Genomic DNA, 23,236 nt, shown 5'->3' with positions numbered 1-23,236 from the left:
GTAACAATGACACTGGCAGCAGATGTAATTTACCGCCAAGTAGCGATCTTGCACCTTGCTGTGGGGTTCAGAACATCTTTTAATAATAATAATAATAATAATAATAATAATAATAATAATAATGTTCTGGACCGTTGTCAAATGTGCGGACCCCCCTGGAAAATGGTCCTGGACGGGTAATGACTAAGAATGCAGTCCGGCCGCGGGTTCAGTACCGCCAAGGCACCTAAGACGACACCACGCCGGATCTCCTGAAGGATTTGATCCATATTAAAAACGCTTATAGGAAAAGATGGCAAAGATTTAGGGACCCAACTGACGGGGTGGAATATCTGGACCTAGCCCGGGAAGTACGAAATCGATTGCTGGAAAGAAAGATTGAAAAATGTGAGGAAACATACCGTAATCTATTAGAAAACGAGTCAGATCGCGAATTTTGGCGGATTCTCGCAGAAAACGAGTCAGATCGCGAATTTCGGCGGATTATATATCTAAAACAATTAGCATTCAATTATAAATTTCAGTATAATACCGTAGCGAAGCACGGGTATCTTGCTAGTCATTAATATTTTTAAAAGGCAAGGCATACAGGACTAGAAATACCAATTTAAATATACTGTTAATTCACAGATCATTAATAATAATAATAATAATAATATTAATAATAGTAATAATAATAACTCAGGGGTGTATAAAATTAATTGTCGATCCTGCAAAGCATCTTACATGGGAGGAATATTGTAACAAGATATCAAGAACATTTAAATGCCATCAGATATAACCACTTCTCAGCCATAAGCATGCATGTGAAAGAATCTGATCACAGTTACACATCAATCAAAAAAGATTTAAAGACTGTTAATCTAGCACAGAAAGGCCCATACTCAAAATCTTGGAAAATATACATATTCACATAGACCAATATATAAACCCGGAATATAAAATGAATGAAATGTAACAAAAAATTGAATCCTTTATTTGAAGCTTTTGTTCCATGTCTTTGTAAATTTACTTCCAATGACATATGGCCCCGCCTTCAACCAATGATAGCTTCATCTTCTCTGCATTCAGTTCCCCTACCTATCCCTTCCAGCTCCTTATCTCCACCTCCCTCTCTATCCCTCAAAACTACGAACCTGCAACATCATAACAAGCCTGGTTAGTGTGAATTAGACTACACATTTGAATACATCATTCTACTGGGCAATGGGAGGTTAGTCATATTTTACTACTTATAAACACATGAACTATACACTCATCACATTCCCCTTTACATCAAATTATTTTAAGCATTTTTGTTTACAGGAATTTTTATCACCACAACATGTGTTTTTCTATTTAATTTAATAGAGAAATATACACTCAAGTTTGAGCATTAAATAAATTTTACATTTCATTCTTTGCTATAGTCTGTAATTGTCCTGGTTCTTTTCGTGCATGTTATGATGTGATATCTACTACACTTCTGTCCACACAAAGTGCACTTACAATCTTTGTCTGGCTCACGGAACTTCTGGTTTACGCATATCTTGTGGTGAAACCCATGAATGGAGAGTCGTGTTATCACGTGACGTTGTGTGTTGCACTCTCTAGTCAATCTATCATCCGTCATCGCTGGTGAGGCGTAGAAGTCGAGGTAAATTTCACTTTTCTTCCTTTCCCTGATGTTTACTAGTGCCCTGCTTGCTTCCGTTGATTGTAGGTAGAATTGTGATCGTATGTCTTCTATGAAATATGTCTCCCGCATCATTTCGTATACCATCCGGGATGGCGCTGTCTTTCCAACTAGGGTTATCTTCATGATCATTGCTTTTATTCTTTCTGTTCTCATCAAGTCTCTGATCTTCAGCTTTTCCCACACGATCTCAATCCCATATGTTACCAGTGGCGCTACTGTCGTCTTTAAAAGTCTCATCGCCATGCTGATTGATAGGTTTTAAATGTTTTGGATGCTGTATGAGGCTCTGATTACTGCTGCCGTTCTTTCTTGAATATGTATACCAAAGGACACCGCGTTGTCTGTAGTGTTATTCCCAAATATTTGTAATTTCGTACCTTTTGTAATGGCTTGGTGTAATGTTATGTTGTCTTTGGGTGTTGATTTCCCACCTTTTCTGAAGGTCATTTGTACTGTCTTTTCTTCTATTCTTTTTTTCTATTAAAACTCCTTATTGCCAGCTAGCCTAATTATGAAACATTATATGTTCATCAAATACTGCCCAGTTCTGTTAACTGACTTCTAACTATTTGAGCATCAAGAGACAACATTGGCAACTCATTGAGTATTTTAACTATAACACATGCCAATTTTAACATTCTACTGAAGATGACCCAATCAAGGTTGAAACATGTTTAGATATGACAAATGTGAATTTTAAATTTTCATTATGCTATTGTGCATTGATTAGGAGGATAGCTTTAACAATAAATTGTTGTCATAGTGATTAGCTGTCAGTATGGAAATCTGAAATTTATATCTCATGGTACTGTAAATGGAGATGATAGTGGGCTGGTGTCAATGGTCAGGACACACAATGGGAGCTGTGAGACTAAATTTCCTTCAGCCAAGAACCTTCAAATTGTTCAGGGAGAGACAGGGGCTGTAATGATGGTGCTGCATATGCCTGGATGATGGACACCGTGTCAGTTGGATCTGATTGTGCTTGTCAGGGGTCAGATTATCCTCTCTCCTGGTGGTCAGTTCAGGGCATCCTAAGCCCGTTGCCATGTGTGCGTGTCCTCGCGCATCTATCGGTTCCAAAACCTCTAGGAGTCTGGTCAGGAAGACCTAGGTGATGGGCGATTGGTCGATACAATCATTAAGCCTAGTGCATTCCAATAATGTGCTCGCTCTTAAACTGACACCTAATCATTTGACTGTCTGCTTGAGATGTAACTGTGTGCTGAGTTTTGTAGCCAAACAACAACTCCTCCTTGATGTGTGATTCTTTTGTCACTGAGTGTTTATTTGGTTTTGTTTTGATTTGACTACTTACTCCTGCCTCTCCATAAGATTTCATGTTTGCAGATCTTTTCCTGTTTTCTTTCAGTTGCTGCTTTTTCTGTAGCATTCCTCAACATCATCTATATAAAACTATCACAAAGTGATCTGCATTTGTTGCATCATTCTAATACTATACGAGTATGATTCTTCAACTCTTCATTAATTTGTAGGATTAGAAATTTTCATAAAATCATTAACAGAATTAATATGTTGAACTTGAAAATGATTGTTAGTTAATAACCTGATCACTTGCAATTCTCTAATCTTTGAGTAAAATTTAGAGTGTAATATCCACTATTATTTCAATATTTGCTATTATTTTTCCATATAGCTACATCTCATAACTTTTTGATTATTAACATTAAGCCTTGACAATGTCCAGCAAGTTCAATAAATAATGTAATAAAATAATAGTGTGCCAACTTAAGATGATGGTGAACATTGGAATTTTTTAAATAAGAAATCAAAGGACTGTAGTCTTATAAATTAATTTTTATTGTAACTTTGTATATTGATGACTGCAAATTTATTTAGTAATCATATTTGTTAATGATTTTATCTTATGAATCAGTATTTTATTTCTGTCTTCACAGGATTTTAAGGAATTGTATAATCTGGAGATGGATCCTTATCAGCTGCAGAATATAGCTTACTTGCTTGATGAGAATAGTACTAACTCATATAATGAATTGCTCAGTCAAATGTCTACGTGCCATGGAAAAACATGCAGAATTGGCTGATAACATGGTTTCAAAAGTTTGAACTCTGCCTACCTTACAAACCTTGTGTTACAGAGTAGTGTACATGTTTATTGTACATGTTTAGTGTACATGTATTTTTCTTTTCTGTATAAAGCTGTGCAAGTAATCACCACAGTAATAGTAATATTTCATTAATTAGTTTCATATTTTGACAATTTTTATACAAACTGTTTGGATTAGAAAGAATTCTATCTACCTTTGCTTTTGCAGGACATATGCTTTGTAGCCATTGTGCTCCTAATCACCCAAGGCTAGTACTACTGCAGTAGTGCTTATATACGTATGTTTACTACCATTTATTCCAGTAATATTTTTCAATAAACTTGCATTAAAGATCAAGTATGTGATTGCTGCTCTCCCTCCTCCTCCTCTTCCTCCTCCTTCTGAGTGATTATTATTTCAGTGATGTGTTACACTTATGCTATGCAGTAATATCTGATAATTAATGAATACAAAATAGACCCTAAAATATTAGATATTAATAATAATGTTATTGGAATGGAATGATCAGCTGTAAGTCTGGCTACTTGGTTGAATGGTCAGTGTAATAACCTTTAGTTTAGAGAGACCCGGGTTTGATTCCTGGTCAATTCCTGTAGCTAAAGGGCTGGGTGTTTAAGTTAGTCTGGCGTCCAGCTATAAAACTGGGCACAATTCACTTATAGTGCCGACTCCAAGTAGTTGGAAAAAGCCAGGAGGAGAAGAAGAAGAAGAGACGGAGGAGACTGATCTGCCGTAGAGCAATTAGTTAGGTGCATGCATCAGGTTCTCAAGGTTATAATCCAAGTATAGCTGGTTGTCATCTAAGAGCACTTGAAATACTCTTAGAAATATTGTCAGTAGATTTAGTGGCATATTAAGAAAACTTTTTCTGGTAAAATTCCAGCACTGCAGAATCTTCTTACAACTGGGAGTAGTTGAAGGGATCTAGTAAGCATCATTATTATTATTATACTGTAAGAAGGAGGTGCAGACTGGAAAGAAATAGAGTTAGAAATGGCTGTGGAAGTAAGGAGAAATTGAAGGAACATACTAGGAAATTGAATCTAGTAAAGAAGGCAGCTAAGGATAACATGATGGCAAGCATAATTGGCAGTCTTACAAATTTTAGTGAAAAATGGAAGGGTATGTATAGGTATTTTAAGGCAGAAACAGGTTCCAAGAAGGTCATTCCAGGAATAATTAATGAACAAGGGGAATGTGTATGTGAGGATCTTCAAAAGGCAGAAGTATTCAGTCAGCAGTATGTATTGTTGGTTACGAGGATAATGTCCAGATAGAGGAGGAGACTACTGCTAAAGGAGTATTAAAATTTACATATGATAACAATGACATTTACAATAAGACACAAAAGTTGAAAACTAGAAAAACAGCTGGAATTGATAAGATTTCTGGGGATATACTAAAGACAATGGGTTGGGATATAGTACCATATCTGAAGTACCTGTACTTATTTGATTATTGTTTGGTCAAAGGAGCTATACCAGATGAATGGAGAGTTGCTATAGTAGCCCCTGTGTATAAAGGAAAGGGTGATAGACATAAAGCTGAAAATTACAGGCCAGTAAGTTTGACGTGCATTGTATGTAAGCTTTGGGAAGGCATTCTTTCTAATTATATTAGACATGTTTGCGAAATTAATAACTGGTTCGATAGAAGGCAGTTCGGTTTTAGGAAAGGTTATTCCACTGAAGCTCAACTTGTAGGATTCCAGCAAGATATAGCAGATATCTTGGATTCAGGAGGTCAAATGGACTGCATCGCGATTGACCTGTCTAAAGCATTTGATAGGGTGGATCATGGGAGACTACTGGCAAAAATGAGTGCAATTGGACTAGACAAAAGTGTGACTGAATGGGTTGCTATATTTCTAGAATATAGATCTCAGAGAATTAGAGTAGGCGAAGCTATATCTGACCCTGTAATAATTAAGAGGGGAATTCCTCAAGGCAGTATTTTTGGACCTTTATGTTTTCTTATATATATAAATGATATCAGTAAAGGAGTGGAATCAGAGGTAAGGCTTTTTGCAAATGATGTTATTCTGTATGGAGTAATAAATAAGTTACAAGATTGTGAGCAACTGCAACGTGACCTCGATAATGTTGTGAGATGGACAGCAGGCAATGGTATGTTGATAAACGGGGTTAAAAGTCAGGTTGTGAGTTTCACAAATAGGCAAAGTCCTCTCAGTTTTAATTACTGCGTTGATGGGGTGAAAGTTCCTTTTGGGGATCATTGTAAGTATCTAGGTGTTAATATAAGGAAAGATTTTCATTGGGGTAATCACATAAATGGGATTGTAAATAAAGGGTACAGATCTCTGCACATGGTTATGAGGGTATTTAGGGGTTGTAGTAAGAATGTAAAGGAGAGGGCATATAAGTCTCTGGTAAGACCTCAACTAGAGTATGATTCCAGTGTATGGGAACCTCACCAGGATTACCTGATTCAAGAACTGGAAAAAATCCAAAGAAAAACAGCCCGATTTGTTCTGGGTGATTTCCAACAAAAGAGCAGCCTTACAAAAAAGTTGCAAAGTTTGGGCTGGGAAGAATTGGGAGAAAGAAGACGAACTGCTCGACTAAGTGGTATGTCACTAAATTTTACACTATTGAGATTCTTCCACCGTTTTGATACTTTAAATATCAAGTATCAAAAGTATAAAGTCAAAATGGTGGAAGAATGTCAATAGTGTAAAATTTAGTGATTAGATTTTGATACGGAAAATGAAGCTGATTACTTGCAATAAGTGGTATGTTCCGAGCTGTCATATGGGAGATGGCGTGGAATGATATTAGTAGACGAATAAGTTTGAGTGGCGTTTATAAAAGTAGGAAAGATCACAATATGAAGATAAAGTTCGAATTCAAGAGGTCAAACTGGGGCATATATTCATTTATTGGAAGGGGAGTTAGGGATTGGAAGAACTTACCAAGAGAGATGTCCAATTAATTTCCAATTTCTTTGAAATCATTTAGGAAAAGGCTGGGAAAACAACAAATAGGAATCTGCCACCTGGGCGACTGCCCTAAATGCAATCAGTATTAATTGATTGATTGATTGATTGATTGATTGATTGATTGATTGATTGATTGATTGATTGATTGATTGATTGATTGATTGATTGAAGGGAGATGGGTAATATTATAAGCATCACTATGAGCAGTGGTACAGGGGTTAATTCGGAGTCGTGCTATCAATAAGCTGTATGATAAGAGTAGAAATACCCTTGTTAATCTATTTGATTCCGGGACATTGAATCAAAGATCGGGTCGATTAGTGCGCGGTGACACAGACGAACGGAACGGGTATGAACTGTGTGTATCTGTGCCGTAGATACTGAAGATTTCCAGTGCCTTAGGACCATGGAGTTTTTCCGTTACGTCGCCGCCAGCAGATGGAATGTGGACATGAGTCAACACTAAATCCCAGATTGGACGTCCCATAGTTAACCAAGATGTCATCGAGGGACAATAAGGCTGAGTAATACCATGATGTAAGGGGTACGGATAATTCACTTTAAAATGCTGTAGCTATTAATTGATAGGGATTGACAGTTTGTTAAATTGTAAATGTGCAAAGGCATGGCACAGAGTTTATTTAGTAACAAGTCTGAGTGACAAATTGTAGATATGGGGAAATTTGTTTGTGGGAAGTTTTTCCTTTTTCATTGTATGTGGGGAATATTGCTAGTATCCTTGGGGTTACTTTTCTGGGTAGTTGATTTGAATATAATGGTGAGTATCATTAGTTCTTTAACATGCTGGTGTTAAATGTTAATCAGTGGAGACCGGCCTTAAGAGGGGCTGGTACTCAACGGCTGACCTATCATGAATGCCAAGTGATCTTATTGTATATTATCCAGTGTTAAAGAAGAAATGTTGTGGTGAAATCACCTAGAGCACTAAAGCGATGACCCCAATGAAATATATAGCTTGGTCCCATTTTAAAATTATGTACGACTATAACGTGTGTATTCGATATCTGTAGGACCCTAATTACAGTTTGAATTGTGTGAAGTTACAATTGTGCTTGTTTGTAATTAATGTGTGAGCTTCTGTCGTCATATGGCAAGTGTAAAGTAAGAATTGGTGACAATGTAAGCCAAGTAGGCCCACTGGATAGAGATTAGGCCCATTTTAAGTGATTGATGATAATAATGATAACAATGATAATTATAATATAGAAGCCGGTGTTTTGTTATTTAGATTTCTGGGTCTGCTGGATTACTATCGGACCAGCTGTGTGAAAGAGCATGTGTAAAGGAAATAGTCTGCTGAAAAATGTGTCAGGCAACGATGTTGGTATGGATTAGAAGTCAGGACTCACGGTGTGAAATTTCGAAGTCAGATTGTGGATGGACACATGTGAAGGCTCTTTGAATTGAGAAATAAGAAATGTATTATGAATCACCTCGCTGTAATGAGGGTGTTTATTTTATGAAGCGAATTGATGTGTTTACGCGATATTTTAGGGACGATATTGCTCTTCCCTTGACAGCGATAAATTATGTCCCGTTGCCACGTCTACGGCTGATAGGGTGAGCAGACTGGCACTAGTGTTTAAGAGTGAGCCTCTTGTATTTTTTTGTGCCTTCGACTCCACACCGTGAAATCGAGGTCCGTATTTGTTCCTGCGTGGAGTGCTAATTGATTCATTTCCTCAGCCGACTTAGATAAATGTCAAAAATCAATGACCCGGTTACTTTTTCTTAGTTGTTTTCATGTATATAAAATCAGCAGGGATTTCAGGTCCTCTGCAAACATCCTAGATCCCGGGTTTCGCTCTGGAAGTGAGACTGGCAGTCTCAAAAATGTTGGGACTGGTGATTAGTGTTTCACCTGTGTTGTGTATATAATTTCTGTATGTCTTGAGTGTTATGTGTTTAATTGTGTTGTGATGTCATTCAGCGTCGACAATGGTTTCTACCATTGGTGCGACGGGTTAATGTATATACGAGTGGGGTTTCGATTTGAACCCAAGGCATCTGAAGTTTGTGTTTGTTTATGTTATATTATCTAAGGTTATTCCAGTGGGAAATCGATTTATGTTAGATTAGGTGTCACTCAGATTTGTTATATTTGAGTATTTTGATTTTTTTTGCCCAGTAAATTGGGAGTAGTTTCATTGATTAATGCGTAATATTCCGTACACATGACATCATGAAATAGATGCTTCTTGAATGATTATACTCGGGTCTTATCCCTGGAGGGTGTGTCGTAGAGATAGGCTGGGAAATGTAGGAGGGCGAGTATTCATTCTGGTGAAAGAAGAATTTGTAAGCTACGAAAAAGTTAAAGATGATAAACACAAAATTCTAGGGGTAAGGCTCATCTCTAAAGATAATAGGCAACTTGATGTCTTTGGAGTGTACAGTGCAGGAAAGGGTAGCGCAGATGCTGATTCAGAATTATTTAATAAGATAATCAGCTATGTGGGAAACGATAAGGAAAGGAACATGATTATAGTGGGTGATCTCAATTTACCAAATGTCGATTGGGAAGGTAATGCGAACAACAGGAAGCATGACCAACAAATGGCAAATAAATTAATATGGGAAGTGCACCTGATTCAGGAAGTGATGGAACCAACTAGAGGGAAGAATATTCTGGATGTGGTGCTGGTAAAACCAGATGAGCTCTATAGAGAAACCGAAGTAATAGATGGTATTAGTGATCACGAAGCTGTTTTTGTGGTAATTAAAAATAAATGTGAAAGAAAGGAAGATATTAAAATTAGGACTATTAGACAGTACCATATGGCTGATAAAACAGGCATGAGGGAGTTTAAAAAAAGTAACTATGATTGGTGGAAAACGGTAAATAAAAATGTAAACACTCTGGGATGGGTTTAAAATATTGTTGAACCAAACCAAACCAAACCAAACCAAACCAAACCCCATGGCACTACAGCCCTTGAAGGGCCATGGCCTACCAAGCGATCGCTGCTCAGCCCGAAGACCTGCAGATTCCGAGGTGTCGTGTGGTCATCACGACGAATCCTCTTGGCCGCTATTCTTGGCTTTCTAGACCGGGGCCGCGATCTGACCGTCAGATAGCTCCTCAATTCTAATCACGTAGGCTGAGTAGACCTCGACCCAGCCCTCAGGTCCAGGTAAAAATCCCTGGCCTGGCCGGGAATCAAACCCGGGGCCTCCGGGTAAGAGGCAGGCACGCCACCCCTACACTGCGGGGCCGGCACAAAAGAATTGTCAATAATTGTCGAGGAATGTGAAAATAGGTTTCTACCTTTTAGGTGGTAAGGAATGGTAAAGATCCACCATATTATAACAGAGAAGTAAAGAGACTAAGAAGGAGGTACAGGTTGGAAAGAAATAGAGTTAGAAATGGCTGTGGAAATAAGGAGAAATTGAAGGAACTTACTAGGAAATTGAATCTAACAAAGAGGTCAGCTAAGGATAACATGATGGCAAGCATAATTGGCGGCCATGCAAATTTTAGTGAAAAACGGAAGTGTATGTATAGGTACTTTAATGCAGAAACAGGTTCCAAGAAGGACATTCATCGTTAATGAACAAGGGGAGTGTGCATGCGAGGATCTTCAAAAGGCAGAAGTATTCATTCAGCAGTATGTAAAGATTGCTGGGTACAAGGATGATGTCCAGATAGAGGAAGTAACTAATACTAAAGGAATATTAATATTTACCTATGTCAACAATGACATTTACAATAAGATACAAAAGTTGAAAACTAGAAAAGCAGCTGGAATTGATAAGGTTTTGGGGGATATACTAAAGACAATGGGTTGGGATATAGTACCATATCTGAAGTACTTGTTTGATTATTGTTTGCTTGGAAGAACTTTACCAAATGAATGGAGAGTTGCTATAGTAGCTCCTGTATATGAAGGAAAGGGTGATAGGCATAAAGGTGAAAATTGCAGACCAGTCAATTTGACATGCATTGCATGTAAGCTTTGGGAAAGCATTCTTTCTGATTATATAAGACGTGTTTGCTAACATCTGGGACAGAACAGAAGAGAAATGTGATCCACCAAGGAAGAGAAGAAAGGAAGAAACTTCATTTTCGGTTAAAGATGAGTATAAGAGGGTTTACCTGGAAATATATGATATTATTCTAGCACAGTTAAAATATCGCTTTTGTTCATTAGGAGATCTGTACTTCATTGAAATGCTTGATTGTAAGAAATTTTCATTTTTTTCCGTCGATTTTCCTGAAGAACAATTCAGTAAATTGATTGAAGTTTATGGAAAATATTTTTATATAGTACGACTTAAATCCGAATTGAGGGCAATGTTCACTTCTGAACACTTCAATGATAAGACTGTGGCTCAAATCCAGAAATTCCTATTGACCAGTGGTCTCCACAGCGGTCTTCCCGAACTTTATAAGTTGTGCACATTGATTACAACTATTCCCGCTACATCATCATCTATAGAACGCTCTTTCTCGGCTCTAAAGCGAATAAAATCTTTCGTCCGCAATTCCCAAGGTCAGAGTCGTCTCTCTGCATTAGGAATGATGTCTATAGAGAAGGACCTTCTTGCTGAGATGAAAACACGTGAGGACTTCTACGGTGACGTCACCAAGGAATTCTGCAAAAAGAATCGCAGAGTTGAGTTCACCTACATGTAATTAGGGTGAGTAGTATTGAAATTTACTTAATACATTGTGTCCCTGCATGGTTACTAGTTGCATGCCTTGGTGGAGATTCCAGGATACGCCACCGGAACCTACCTCTACTGAGTTGACCTCCCGAGGCTGGGTAGACCCCATTCAAATTTTGTACCAGAGCGGGGAATCGAACTCGGGCTCTAGGGGGGTAGGAGCTATTCGATTTCTAGCCTTTTAATCGAACCCGGGCCTCCGGGGGGTAGCAGCTAATTATGCTGACTATTACATGGCAGAGGCGGACTTTCTATTCTATAAATCAGTTTTAAAACCCTCCCGAGATTCACAATATTTTTTGGGTTTTAATGTTACACAGTGAGTAATGTCCAAGGAGATGCTTAAACGTAATTAGTCCTGCAGTTGTGAATGAGTTCATCGTTATTGTCCTTTGTTCTTAAGGTGTAGAATGTTTTTCTCTTACAGGTAGGTCCTTCTGAAACATCTAAAAGAAACACTCTACAAAATGTACAGAATAGAATACTCCCGGTCCACCTCTGTAGTTAGCTACCATTTCCGGAGTCCCGGGTTCGTAAGAATCCGTTTTGTACAGCAGGTGGTAGATTATTATTATTAGTATTCGAGGTGACACTGTACGTAGCAAATGCATTCTCCCTGTCAAGCTCGAAGTAAAAGCCTTGCGTCGGCAGATTGTACCTCGCACACATCCGGTTAAGAGCTGCGAGCAGAATCAAACACGTCACCTTCTTCACTTCCAACGCATCAAGCAAAGAGCCTGTATCAATCAATGATTTATTTCCTTCCCCTTTTCACATGCAAGTATCTCAGGTAAAATGTAATTGCTTCTTCTGTAAATCGAGAGAGAGAGAGAGAGAGAGTGTGTGTGCGGAGAATTTTAAAACTCGTGTGCTCGTAAGCTCATAGCATTTTGAATTTTTGTGTGCGTGTGCTGATAATTTTAAGTGGTTTTACATTTGCAAGACAATGTCGGGAATCGAACTCGGGAACTTGCGCGTAAGCTCACAGCATTTTGCTTGTTCTACAATCATTTTTGTGTGCAAGACAATGTCCGGAATCCAACTCGGGGACTTCTATCACTAAAGACCAGAATGCAAACCAAATTCATGACTGTAGTAGTTGTACGTCGGGAAGGGCATCTAGCCGTTAAAATAAGGTTAATTCATTCAAGATATCGACTGTTAGCGTCGGGAAGGGCATCTGTCTGTAAAACTGAGGTTGGCTCCTCCAAGATAGCGGCTGTCAAATTTTTGTGCATCCTAAATCATAATGTAAGTGTCGACTAAAAGCAGTCAGAAAGGGAGGGCTTTGTACTTTAGTTCGTCGGGAGGGAGTTAGCGATATTCACATTAACTACTACTGCACAGCAGAAACGAAAATAATAATCGATACAGTCCTGCTATAAGCTAGTTCGTAGTGATGTGCGCGAGTGATGCCTGGAATCGCGGTACTCGATTCTTTCGAGTCCAGGCTCGGACTCGCTTCGCTTGCGAAGGCTCGATGATAGCATGACGTCACACGTTCGCTCACTCGCCGGCTCGTAGATGGATGAAGCATGCGTACAAGCGGTCGCTGAGGGTTTATGGGATTGCGACAGCGCGGTACGATATGAAAAAACTGAATGAATGCGCAAAAGGAATAACCTAAATTTGATAATTACTTGAGAACGATAATAATGCCACTTAATACGCATAATAAGATATGAAAATATCCGTTTACGGCGTCTCGCACACACTTCAGTGAATATGCCATCTATTCTAATATTGATAATATAGCTTATCTGGCGTTCATAGCCCAACTTGGTCGGTTCGATACTGGTTTATTCCGGTAGTATTTGAAGGTGCTCAAATACGTCAACCTAGTGTCGATAGAATTATTGGGACGTAAAAAATCTCCCGGGGGACTAAATGCGGTACCTCGGCATCCCCGAAAACCATACAAATGTACGTACTTGGACGTAAAAGTTATAACATTATTATTATTATTATTATTATTATTATTATTATTTCAAATCCCTGTCACGGTATGTATGTTGTAATTAGTGTATTTTAAACATGTGCTATTTGTAGACTATAGACGGTATTTCTGCACACATTGTATTGCTTCGCTACTGCTAAATTATATCTCATGTAGCCATTATGCATATACACGGGCGTAGATGTGCTAATATGATCGGTAGTATGACAGATTTATTGTAACCATAGCCTATTGCTAACCGCGCCAAAGCCTACAATCGTCCGGGGGAACAGGTGAATTACAGCAGTTTATATGTACATCATACTTTCGGCAGATATAATGTCGGGTATTAAGATGAGGCGTCCAGAATGTGACGTACGTTCACGCAGCAAATCAGCGGACAGAACGTCATTCTGTTCTAGCTAAACAGCGGACAGTTTGTTAGTAAGTCACAACCTTTAGTGCCTATGATGATGATAATAATAATCATAACAATCGAATTATTGACGACCGATGACTGAACAACATCAATCATCAGCAGCAAACATATTGCACTCCACGCCACAAAAATATTCTGTGGGTGACCCTGAAAGCCGTGCACTCCAGTACAGTAGATTTTAGTTCTAAGGCATGTCCACAGATAGCGACACCAGTATACTTGGACTCGAGTCTGGAGTCGAGTAATACCGATTCTAAGAGCACATTACTCGATTCCGTCGCTAGCCCATCACTACTAGTTCGTAAGGCTGAGGGTTCGATTCGAGCATACATCTATCGACTGTAAAAAAAAGTTTTCTTTAGATGTAAGTGTTTGTATTTTCTTCAATGTGTTCTGTGATCGTAGTACTGTAATGCGTTTAAAGTCCTGTGATAGAGCACTGTGTATTGGCAACACAGAAGAGGCATACAAAGTAAAATCAGTAAGGTAGTTTTGGAGTTTATTGTTCAGTATTTTTTTGTTCAACTTTGTAATTGTGTAGTCGAAAGAGATAGGTCCCTCCCTAGCATTTGCATAGCGACATCGCTAATCATGTTTTGAATGAGATTATAAATTTAGACTGTAGAGTTAGTGACTACAGTGCCCTTAGCTCAGTCCACGATTTGCTACTTAAAACAATAATCATCACCACTACCAACTACCTCCCTCTGTAGAGTGTTAGCCTCCAGATTGCAAGATAGGCGGTTCAAACTGTGATGTTTACATTACTTAGTAGTGGTAGTGCTTATTGTTTTAAGAGGAATGTGTCGTTTACTGTGATTGAGCACTAAACATAGAAGAGGCAACAGATTAATTTTTCAATGTAAGCAACGCAGAAGAGGAAATACTAGGGTTGTACACCCTTGTCGTTAGCCATAATAATATATTTTTTTGTTTGTTTGTTGGATGGGAACGTGCTAACCTCACAATGTTATTCGAAACAATAAGTATGTGTTACTACCCTTTCCCGTAAAGCCTATCCATGTATTCTGAATGTTGTGTTAATGCACGAGCATTGCATTTTCCGATCTGATGTAACAAACATGTTTTATCTTGTTTAGGAGACGTAAAGCTTTTTTTCAATTTATTCTGTGTTAGCATTAGACCTAGTCAGCATGATCTAATTTGTCGGATTCAGACGCGAAGCCTTAACGATAGTTAGAGGGAGGAAAAGGAGGAGGAGAAGGGATTCAGCTAACCTCTATAACTATAAGGAGGAGAAAGGGATTGTGCCAACCGCCGTAACTCTGAGGAGGGATTGAGCTAACCTCCGGTAATTATAATGAGGAGGGAATGTGTAAGGAGGAGGAGGGATTAAGCTCACATTCTTAGGAGGAGCGGTTGAATTGCCCTCTGTAACTGGGAGGAGGAAGGATTAAGCTGACCTACTAGACGTTACGCTGTCCTGGTAGGCAACTTGTTATAAAACTTAGACCCTCTCGTGTCGGGATTAGTGATGGGACATTCGATTCATTTTACTGAATCGATTCATTTGATTCCGTTCACGTTACTGAATCGATACAGTGATCCGACTCACGGCTCATTGGTCACCGCTCCTACTGCATCTGTGTAGTATGTGCTGGTAAGACAGCAGCAACAGCATTCAGTGCTCGCAGCTGCCATCTGGTCTTCATACTATGAACTCCTTTCTTAGAAACAATGCTAGTTACTTAATACATCGAAGGTTTCAGGCGACGCAGGGTGGGAAAGGTTAGGATTAGGAAGGTAGCAGCCATGGTCTGAATTAAGGTACAGTCCCAGCATTTCCTGGTGTGAAAATGGGGAAACTACGGAAAACCATCTTAACGGCTGCCGACGGTGGGATTCGAACCCACCATCCCCCGAATGCAAGCGCATAGCCACGCGATTTTAACCGCACGACAACTCGCTCAGTCATTTTTGAAAATATGTATTTTTCTATCAGCTGAGGATTTTTTAAATCGTCATATTTTGTATAGGCTACCCGAGATGTACAGTAGCCCGCTGGTTTTCTGATTCAACATACTGTTATTGCGTCTGTCCACATATGATTGAAGTCTTGTGCAACAATGTGACATATGAACTGAGAGAATACTGAGCCGTTCTTCCCAATATAAAACAGGTACTTTTGAGTGGTCATGAGCATGACTCATAGTCATAGGGCAGGCTAGAGTCGAATTTAATTGTCAAAAGTCAACTAAGTTATAATATTAAGATTCATTAAACTAATAAATAGTATAACCTAATAGCCTACCTACTTACTAGCTACTCCAGAATTATGTTGTGACTACCTTTTAACACTGCAAATAAATCCATCTATTATTTAAACCTCCCTGTAAGAAGAGGACAATGAATGCAAATGGGTATTATTTTCAAATGAGCTGAGCTCGAGAGTCCATTATAGCATACTATTCTTTCAGTGTAGCATGGCTCACTGTATGTCTCGCTGCAGTGAGCCGATAAGGAGCCGTGTGTATCATGTGTCTCACTGAGCCGCGCTCGTTCATGATTCTTTCGATGTGCCATGATTCACTGTATGTCTCGCTGCAGCGGAAGCTCGGCTCTCCGCGTGTCCAGTGAGCCGATAAGGAGACTCTTTTTCTTTTTCTTTCTTGATATTTGGTTGGGCTCTGTATGTAACTAATAAGGAGACTCGACGTTAGCCCCTGACGGGACGTACTACGGCTCCACTCTGAAGCTTTACCGAAGCCTTACGGAGCAAGCCGAAGCTTTCCGAATGGCGTACGCCGCCATCATGAATCGAGTAGTTCAGATTGCTTGCTTGCTTGCCGATGCTTATGGGCTGTGTCTACGACATTTCACCCAGTCAATACTCGCTTATTCATGTAAACACACTAGTATAAATGAAAAATGTCAGTTCAATAATTGATGCTTGCGCTGGCAAGTAGAACAACACAGAACACTGCACTTCACTATATCACATAACAAACCCTGTTTGCTAGAGTAGCCTGTTGTCATACGGGAAACTTCCAATCTTGCAAGCACACTGCGTCTAAAGCTTCACCCACACGAAAAATCCAAAATAGCACTCGCAAGTAATACACTAATGATATGAGTAATCACTCAAATGGAACCTTGAAAAGCATGAGTAATTCTCACCCTACATTACAGACAGAATTATAACACGATATTGGCTTCATCTAGAAACAAATTTAACACTCGAATAATCTCAACTGTAGGATTACAGAGCAAACAAGAAACACTGGTAGGAAAAACCTGCTTGAGTCGCTTGAGGTTATTCAGAAGTTTTTTACGGGGGTTAGCATATAAAGAACATTCAAAGAAAATGTGGTTGGAGTCGCCATTACGGATATCTGTACCACACAAACAGTTTGTCTCCTGCGTTAAATGGAAACGGGATCGATATTGTGGTGTAAGGGCATGATTAAACCGTAACCGAATGATGTTAATAATATGTCGTCTAGTATAAGATCCTCGTATAAACCAAGGTTTAACTAAAAGTGTTGGTTGTAAATTATAATAGAAGTTACCTTTGACTTGTGCAGTCTGTCGAAAAATATTCTGCCAGTCTTGATGCCCCTCCTGTCGGATAACAACTACATAATCAGAAGCTGGAACAATATTGTTAGTATTCGGAACAGGAAGACGAGAAGCTTGTTTTGCAAAACAATCTGCTTTTTCATTACCGTCGATACCCACGTGACCTGGTACCCATACTAAAGTTATGGAAATACCGACGTTGTCCAGCATATAAAGGAGACTCTTGACATTGTAAATATACCAATTATAGGATAACTCATACGAAACCAAAGATTGTAATGCACTCAGCGAATCCGTATAGATTGTAGCTCGCGTATATCCCTGTCGCTGAACAAAAAGTAAAGCTTGCTGTATGGCGAATAGCTCCGCCGTAAAAATCGAACATTCACGAGGCAAACCATGTTGTTCATTAACCTTTAGAGAAGGTATATAATAAGCGGAACCAACTCCATTAATGTTCTTTGCCCCATCTGTAAAAATGTTTATGCTTCGTGGAATATGAGAAAATTTCACTCTTTTAACAGGACATATCTCGGTCTCCTGCAGACAAGAAACATTAGTAGAGCCATTACGCATAGGCCAAATTATTTGAGGCTTAAAATAAGAAACAGGATAGGGTAAGGTATAGGGTAGTAAAGTAACACTGTGTATTAAGGTACACTGTTTCGACTTCAATGTATTAAACGCATGAAACAGTACAGGCAATCTGCGTAAACCCTGGCGCCGAACGGAATAATACTCCGAGAGTAACTGTAACTTCTGAATTAAAGGATGACGTGTTAAAGAAAACTTTATAAGTAAATATTTCGTCGCAAGTATTTTTCTACGTACTTGTAAGGGAGCTTCACAGGCTTCAACTAAAAGGGCATTGGTAGGTGTGGACTTTAAAGCTCCAATACAGGAGCGTATTGCTTTATATTGACAAGTGTTAAGAATATTCAAGTTAGTAGAAGATGCTACGTCAAAAATATGTGATCCGTAGTCCAATATCGTCCTAATAGTGGTTTTGTACAAAGATAGCACCACAACGGGATCTGCCCCCCATTGCCTACGGGTTACGGCCTGTATGACCTGAATATACCGTTCACTCTTCGAACGCAAATATAAAAAATGATGTTTCCATGTAAGTTTTTGATCGATAAATAACCCAAGATATTTATGGTGACTAACCACTGGTATTTCACACTGATCAAAAGCAAGTGGCGATCGGTCATAGGTTCGGTGATGTGTAAATATCATTGCTCGACATTTCGCTATGGAAAGATTTAATCCATGGGCCTCTAACCATGTTCTAGCTTCATGAAGCGTGAAATTAATGTGTTGTCTACAGAGCTGTAAATCTTCATGTGTACAATAAAGCAAAAAATCATCAGCATACGCCTGTAGTCGAGCATGACGCAAAATGACCGTTTCAAAATCTTTCATAAAAAGAGCGAAAAGAATACCACTCAGAATATCGCCCTGTGGCAATCCATTACTTACCTGCCGGGGCTGGAGAGTACAAGGTGTCGATTTAAATCGGAGTGTTCGATAAGTCAGAAGTTGTCTGAGAATGCTAATAAATCCCTCAGGAATCTTAAGAGTTGCAAGTTTTTCCCATAATATGTTCAAAGGTACGGAATCATAAGCCCGTTGAATATCAAGAAAAACCGCTATGGTACTATGTTTTCTATGACGAGCTAATAGTAAATCGATAACAAAACTATTAAATGCATCAGATGTACTGCGTCCCTTAAAAAAGGCATATTGATATCGAGGCGTCAAGTTATAGTATTCTAATACCCATAGGATTCTTCGAAGTAAGATCTTTAGAAATACTTTACGAATGCACGAACCGAGGACTATACCGCGATAATTACTTACCTCAGTGGGTAACTGCTTATTTTTAAGAATGGGAATTAGGAAAAATTCATTCCAACTAACCGGTGTACTGTGATTGCGAAAAATCTCATTATACCTATTTAGTAATACCTTCTTTGCTCTAATAGGTAATAATTGGAGCATTTGATAGGATACATTATCTGGACCTGGGGAAGAATTTGATCATGATTGGAGTACTGCCTCTAATTCCTGATAGTCGCAGGGTTGTAGCAATACGGAAAAACGTGCATCTAGTGGGTCTTGGGAATGAACATACTGTGGCACTACAAAATCTGGCGTCTCTCTAACAAGAAAATCTGATAATACTTGACCTGGGATGGTCTTGGCAGGGGAGTGCTGCGTAACTCTTGTGATTGCCCTGATGGCATTCCACAAGTCTGCAATTGGAACCTGACGCGTGAAGTACGATATAAACTCCCTCCAAGCGACACGACGTTTTTGATGGAAAATTCGGCGGGTTTGTGCCATGTGTCGTTTGAGTCGAAAGTAATTTTCAGGTGTTGCGTGCTGCCTATATTGTCGAAACAGTACTTTACGAGTTTGAATCAGCAAATGACATTCGTCATCCCACCACTTAACATGTACAGGTTTCCTAGAAGATAAAGGGGGTGAAGCGCTGATGGGGTGATGAAGGTTAATATAAGCTGTTAAAATCTGCAGTAAAGTTTGATATGAAAAAGTATTTTCCGGTATTTTTTGTAACGCATCCTCAATGTAAGCGGAATATATTTGTGGTTTAAATCTCCTCAAAGATCGGATCATGTTATGTTGAAATATGTGGTGCGGTGGAGAAAAGGGTCTGCCTACACCATAAGAAATAACAATAGGGAAATGATCACTAGAATAAGTATCACTCAAAGTATGCCATGTAGCGGTAGACACCATATTTCGCTTACACAATGTTAAATCTACTGCGCTAGGAGGGGCAGAAGGCGCAGTCAAACGCGTAGGAGAGCCATCATTCAAAATAGCAAAAGCATGGTTATTTACTTCATTAAGGAACTGTGTACCTTGAAGTGTATCCAAATGTCCTCCCCACAGTGTGTGATGAAGATTAAAGTCCCCAAAGATAAAAACATATGGTTCGGTAGTAAATTGTTGAAAGAATTGGTTCCATTGTCTCTCAGTAATGGAAAATTCAGGAGGACAGTAGATATTCACAAGTAAAAAATGCATATAATATAATCCTATAACATATGTATGGGGTATGGCCTGAATATGCGAATGTATGCGATATGTCACGGACGAGTGGACCAAAAAGGCAACGCCACCGTAACCGGGTCCATCATTACGTAAAACTTTGTAATTTGGATACTTAATGCGAGTCTCTAGATGAAACCAAGTGTCTTGTATAGCTAAAAAGTGAGGTACTGTTTCCTGTATTAATTTAAATAGCTCATGACGCTTGTTCATGAGACTTCTAGCATTCCATTGAGTGATTCTGATCATAGAATTGAATAAAACTACAAATCCTGTCCCTTACCTGGAATACATTATGAGCTAACGCGGGGTGATCACCCAATAATTGTACCAATTGCTGAATAGATTGATAAAGACCACTTTGAAGATATTCTCTTTGCCTATGAAATGACGAAAGCGGTGGCGCCATGGAGGCGCTACTCGAGGCAACAGGTTCGTCCAAAGGTGCCTCCATACGACGGCTTGCGCCTCCGTAAACAGGTGTAACTCTTGAAGCTGCCATCTCCATGCGGGGAATCTCTCGAACCAAATTTTGATAACCTTATCATATCCTGGGGCTGATACTGGTCTCGGTGATTTTAAAATTACTTGTGTGAATTTTCTCTTACGGGGATTCGACTGTGGAGGAGTCTGCCCCTCCCCAGTTAAAGGGGGAAAATTTTGGGAAGTGTCCACTAGATTATATTCACTAGGTTGGACTTTTTGTACAGCGTCCTTGAAAGATAAGTTCTGATGGCTCATGATCTTTTTAATGTGAACCTGCTGTTGGTGAGTTGGACAGTCAACATTGCCAGTTGAATGGGAGCCGCGACAATGCACGCATTGCAAGAAAGTTTCCGTACAGTTCGCCGTAGTATGGTGCAATGCACATTTCCCACACCTGGGACTTGTTGCTCTGCAATGCTTATCAACGTGACCATACCGTAGGCATTTTTTACAGATGATGGGAGCAAAAACATATGGCTCCACCTCTAAATGCACCTGATATAATGACACGTACTGTGGAAGTTTCTGCGCACGAAAAACCACTTTTATAGATCCAGTAGGTACATACTGTGTGCCTTCTTCGTTAACAAGTCGACGGTTCAAACGCTCTACAGATTTTATAGTAGCAGGAGACTTTAAGTGCTTTAATATAGCATCCTCGGTCAAGGTCTTCTCTACTCCCCTGATAACTCCTACCCGCAATACATTAGAGCTAGGTATATATGCCCGTAACTTAAGCTCAACTCATATAGGGTGTTTCAAAAATGAATTTGCCTGTATGGCATATACAAATTCTACTTGTACCCTATTTCGTCCCTTGCGGGCCACTGATTTTATGCCTGGAATATTTTTCTCATAGAAAATTCTACCCAGTGTCATAGGATGCATGTTACCGACATTGCCTGTTGCTGTGGACTCCACAAAAATAATGAAAGGTCCATAATGAGTACTAGGATAAAGTTCCTGCGACTCAGTCTTCGAAATCGAAGCATCAGTCTCTTTATGCACTTCCTCATTGGGTGGAATCGATGTACTCACGGTACTACTATTCTCACTTAGACTATCATCCTCATCCTGGTCCATTTGTACTGTCTCTTCCCGAGCAACTGGGAGGGTTGAAGGATCAGGAGACTCCTCACCACCACTTTGCTCCCCCATAACGTACTTATTACACTCGTAGAATCACTACTCTATACCGTCCACGCTACCTCCTCACAGCGACTGTCAACTCAACTGCACACGAGCACTGCCAAGAGGGAACTGAGTAGTTCAGATAACTAACTGATCTGAACTGAACTATTCTGAAGAACATTGCTGTATGTTTATTTTCACCTACTGCAGCTTCGCATGGTCAGCACTGTTTCTATTATTTTATGCTCAGAGTATTAGCATATGTGTATATAAACGTGACTCGTGTGTTGAGAATGTCTTGTGAGAAGATATTGGATAGTGCTTTCCGTCTCTGGAGCTCAATGATTTTTACTGTTTGTTGTTATATCTCCGAGTGGTACATGTGATCTACTGCCCGTTGCTTGTGAGAAGATATTGGATAATGCTTTCGGTCTCTGGAGCTCAATGATTGTCACTGTTCTTATATATGCGAGTGGTACATGTGATCTACAACCCGTTTAAAGCAAGCCCAGTCTTTTAAAATGTACAGACTTTATATAAATAAATGTGTAAAAAAATATTTGTGTATTTTTTAATATTATATTTGACGTTTATATTGTATATTTCAGCTCAATATTGCATCGAGTATTATAACCTCATATATTGGAATGAATGCCCTATTTTACCTACTTTACCTCAGATACCGATATACAGTTTGATTAATCAATAAGAATTGCACTAATAATCAGTGATCTGCATTAGGTGCTGTTGCCCAGGTGGCAGATTGTACTTTCACTTTAAGTCTCGACTAATACAGTATAGACCTACGGGATTGATAAAATTAGCCAAAAGATAATTAATTATAGTACAAGGTAGTGAAACTAAAGCTCTGCTTTTATTCCAGTATTGCTGATCTTGATGGGTATATCCATCAGTGGTTGGTGAATTTGCTTGAATCTGTATCAGAAAGTCAGAAGAAAGTGACAATGAGAAGGTTGAATATAATCCCATCAAACTCAGTACCTCTAGGTTATAGAAGAGGTTATGTAATTCCATAGGCAGAACTGACAGTGAGCTGATATTGAAGGGTATTCTTTTTTTTTCTGCCAAGCATGAGATAATAAGATTCAAGAAATTCACCAACCACTACCGTAATGGATATAGGCTATCCTTCAAGATCAACAATACCAAAATACAAGTACAGCCTCAGTTCGACTACCTTGTATTA

General features: G+C 39.2%; 1 protein-coding gene across 1 annotated transcript in view; it reads left to right on the top strand.

Annotated features, from left to right (window-relative positions):
* LOC136864119 (N-acetylglucosamine-6-sulfatase) overlaps positions 1–4,093 on the top strand; it is a 140,391-nt gene extending 136,298 nt beyond the window's left edge. The window contains exon 10 of the mRNA XM_067140719.2: positions 3,598–4,093. Within this exon, the coding sequence (XP_066996820.2) occupies positions 3,598–3,744 (147 nt within the window). The 3' untranslated portion in view covers positions 3,745–4,093. The remainder of the gene's footprint in view (positions 1–3,597) is intronic.
* The last annotated feature ends 19,143 nt before the right edge of the window (positions 4,094–23,236 follow it).

Source organism: Anabrus simplex, chromosome 2 (assembly GCF_040414725.1).
Source record: "Anabrus simplex isolate iqAnaSimp1 chromosome 2, ASM4041472v1, whole genome shotgun sequence".
In the NCBI taxonomy this organism is placed as follows: Eukaryota; Metazoa; Arthropoda; class Insecta; order Orthoptera; family Tettigoniidae; genus Anabrus; species Anabrus simplex.
Note: the sequence above shows the minus strand (reverse complement) of the source record. Positions and strands in the feature narration are given on the sequence as shown.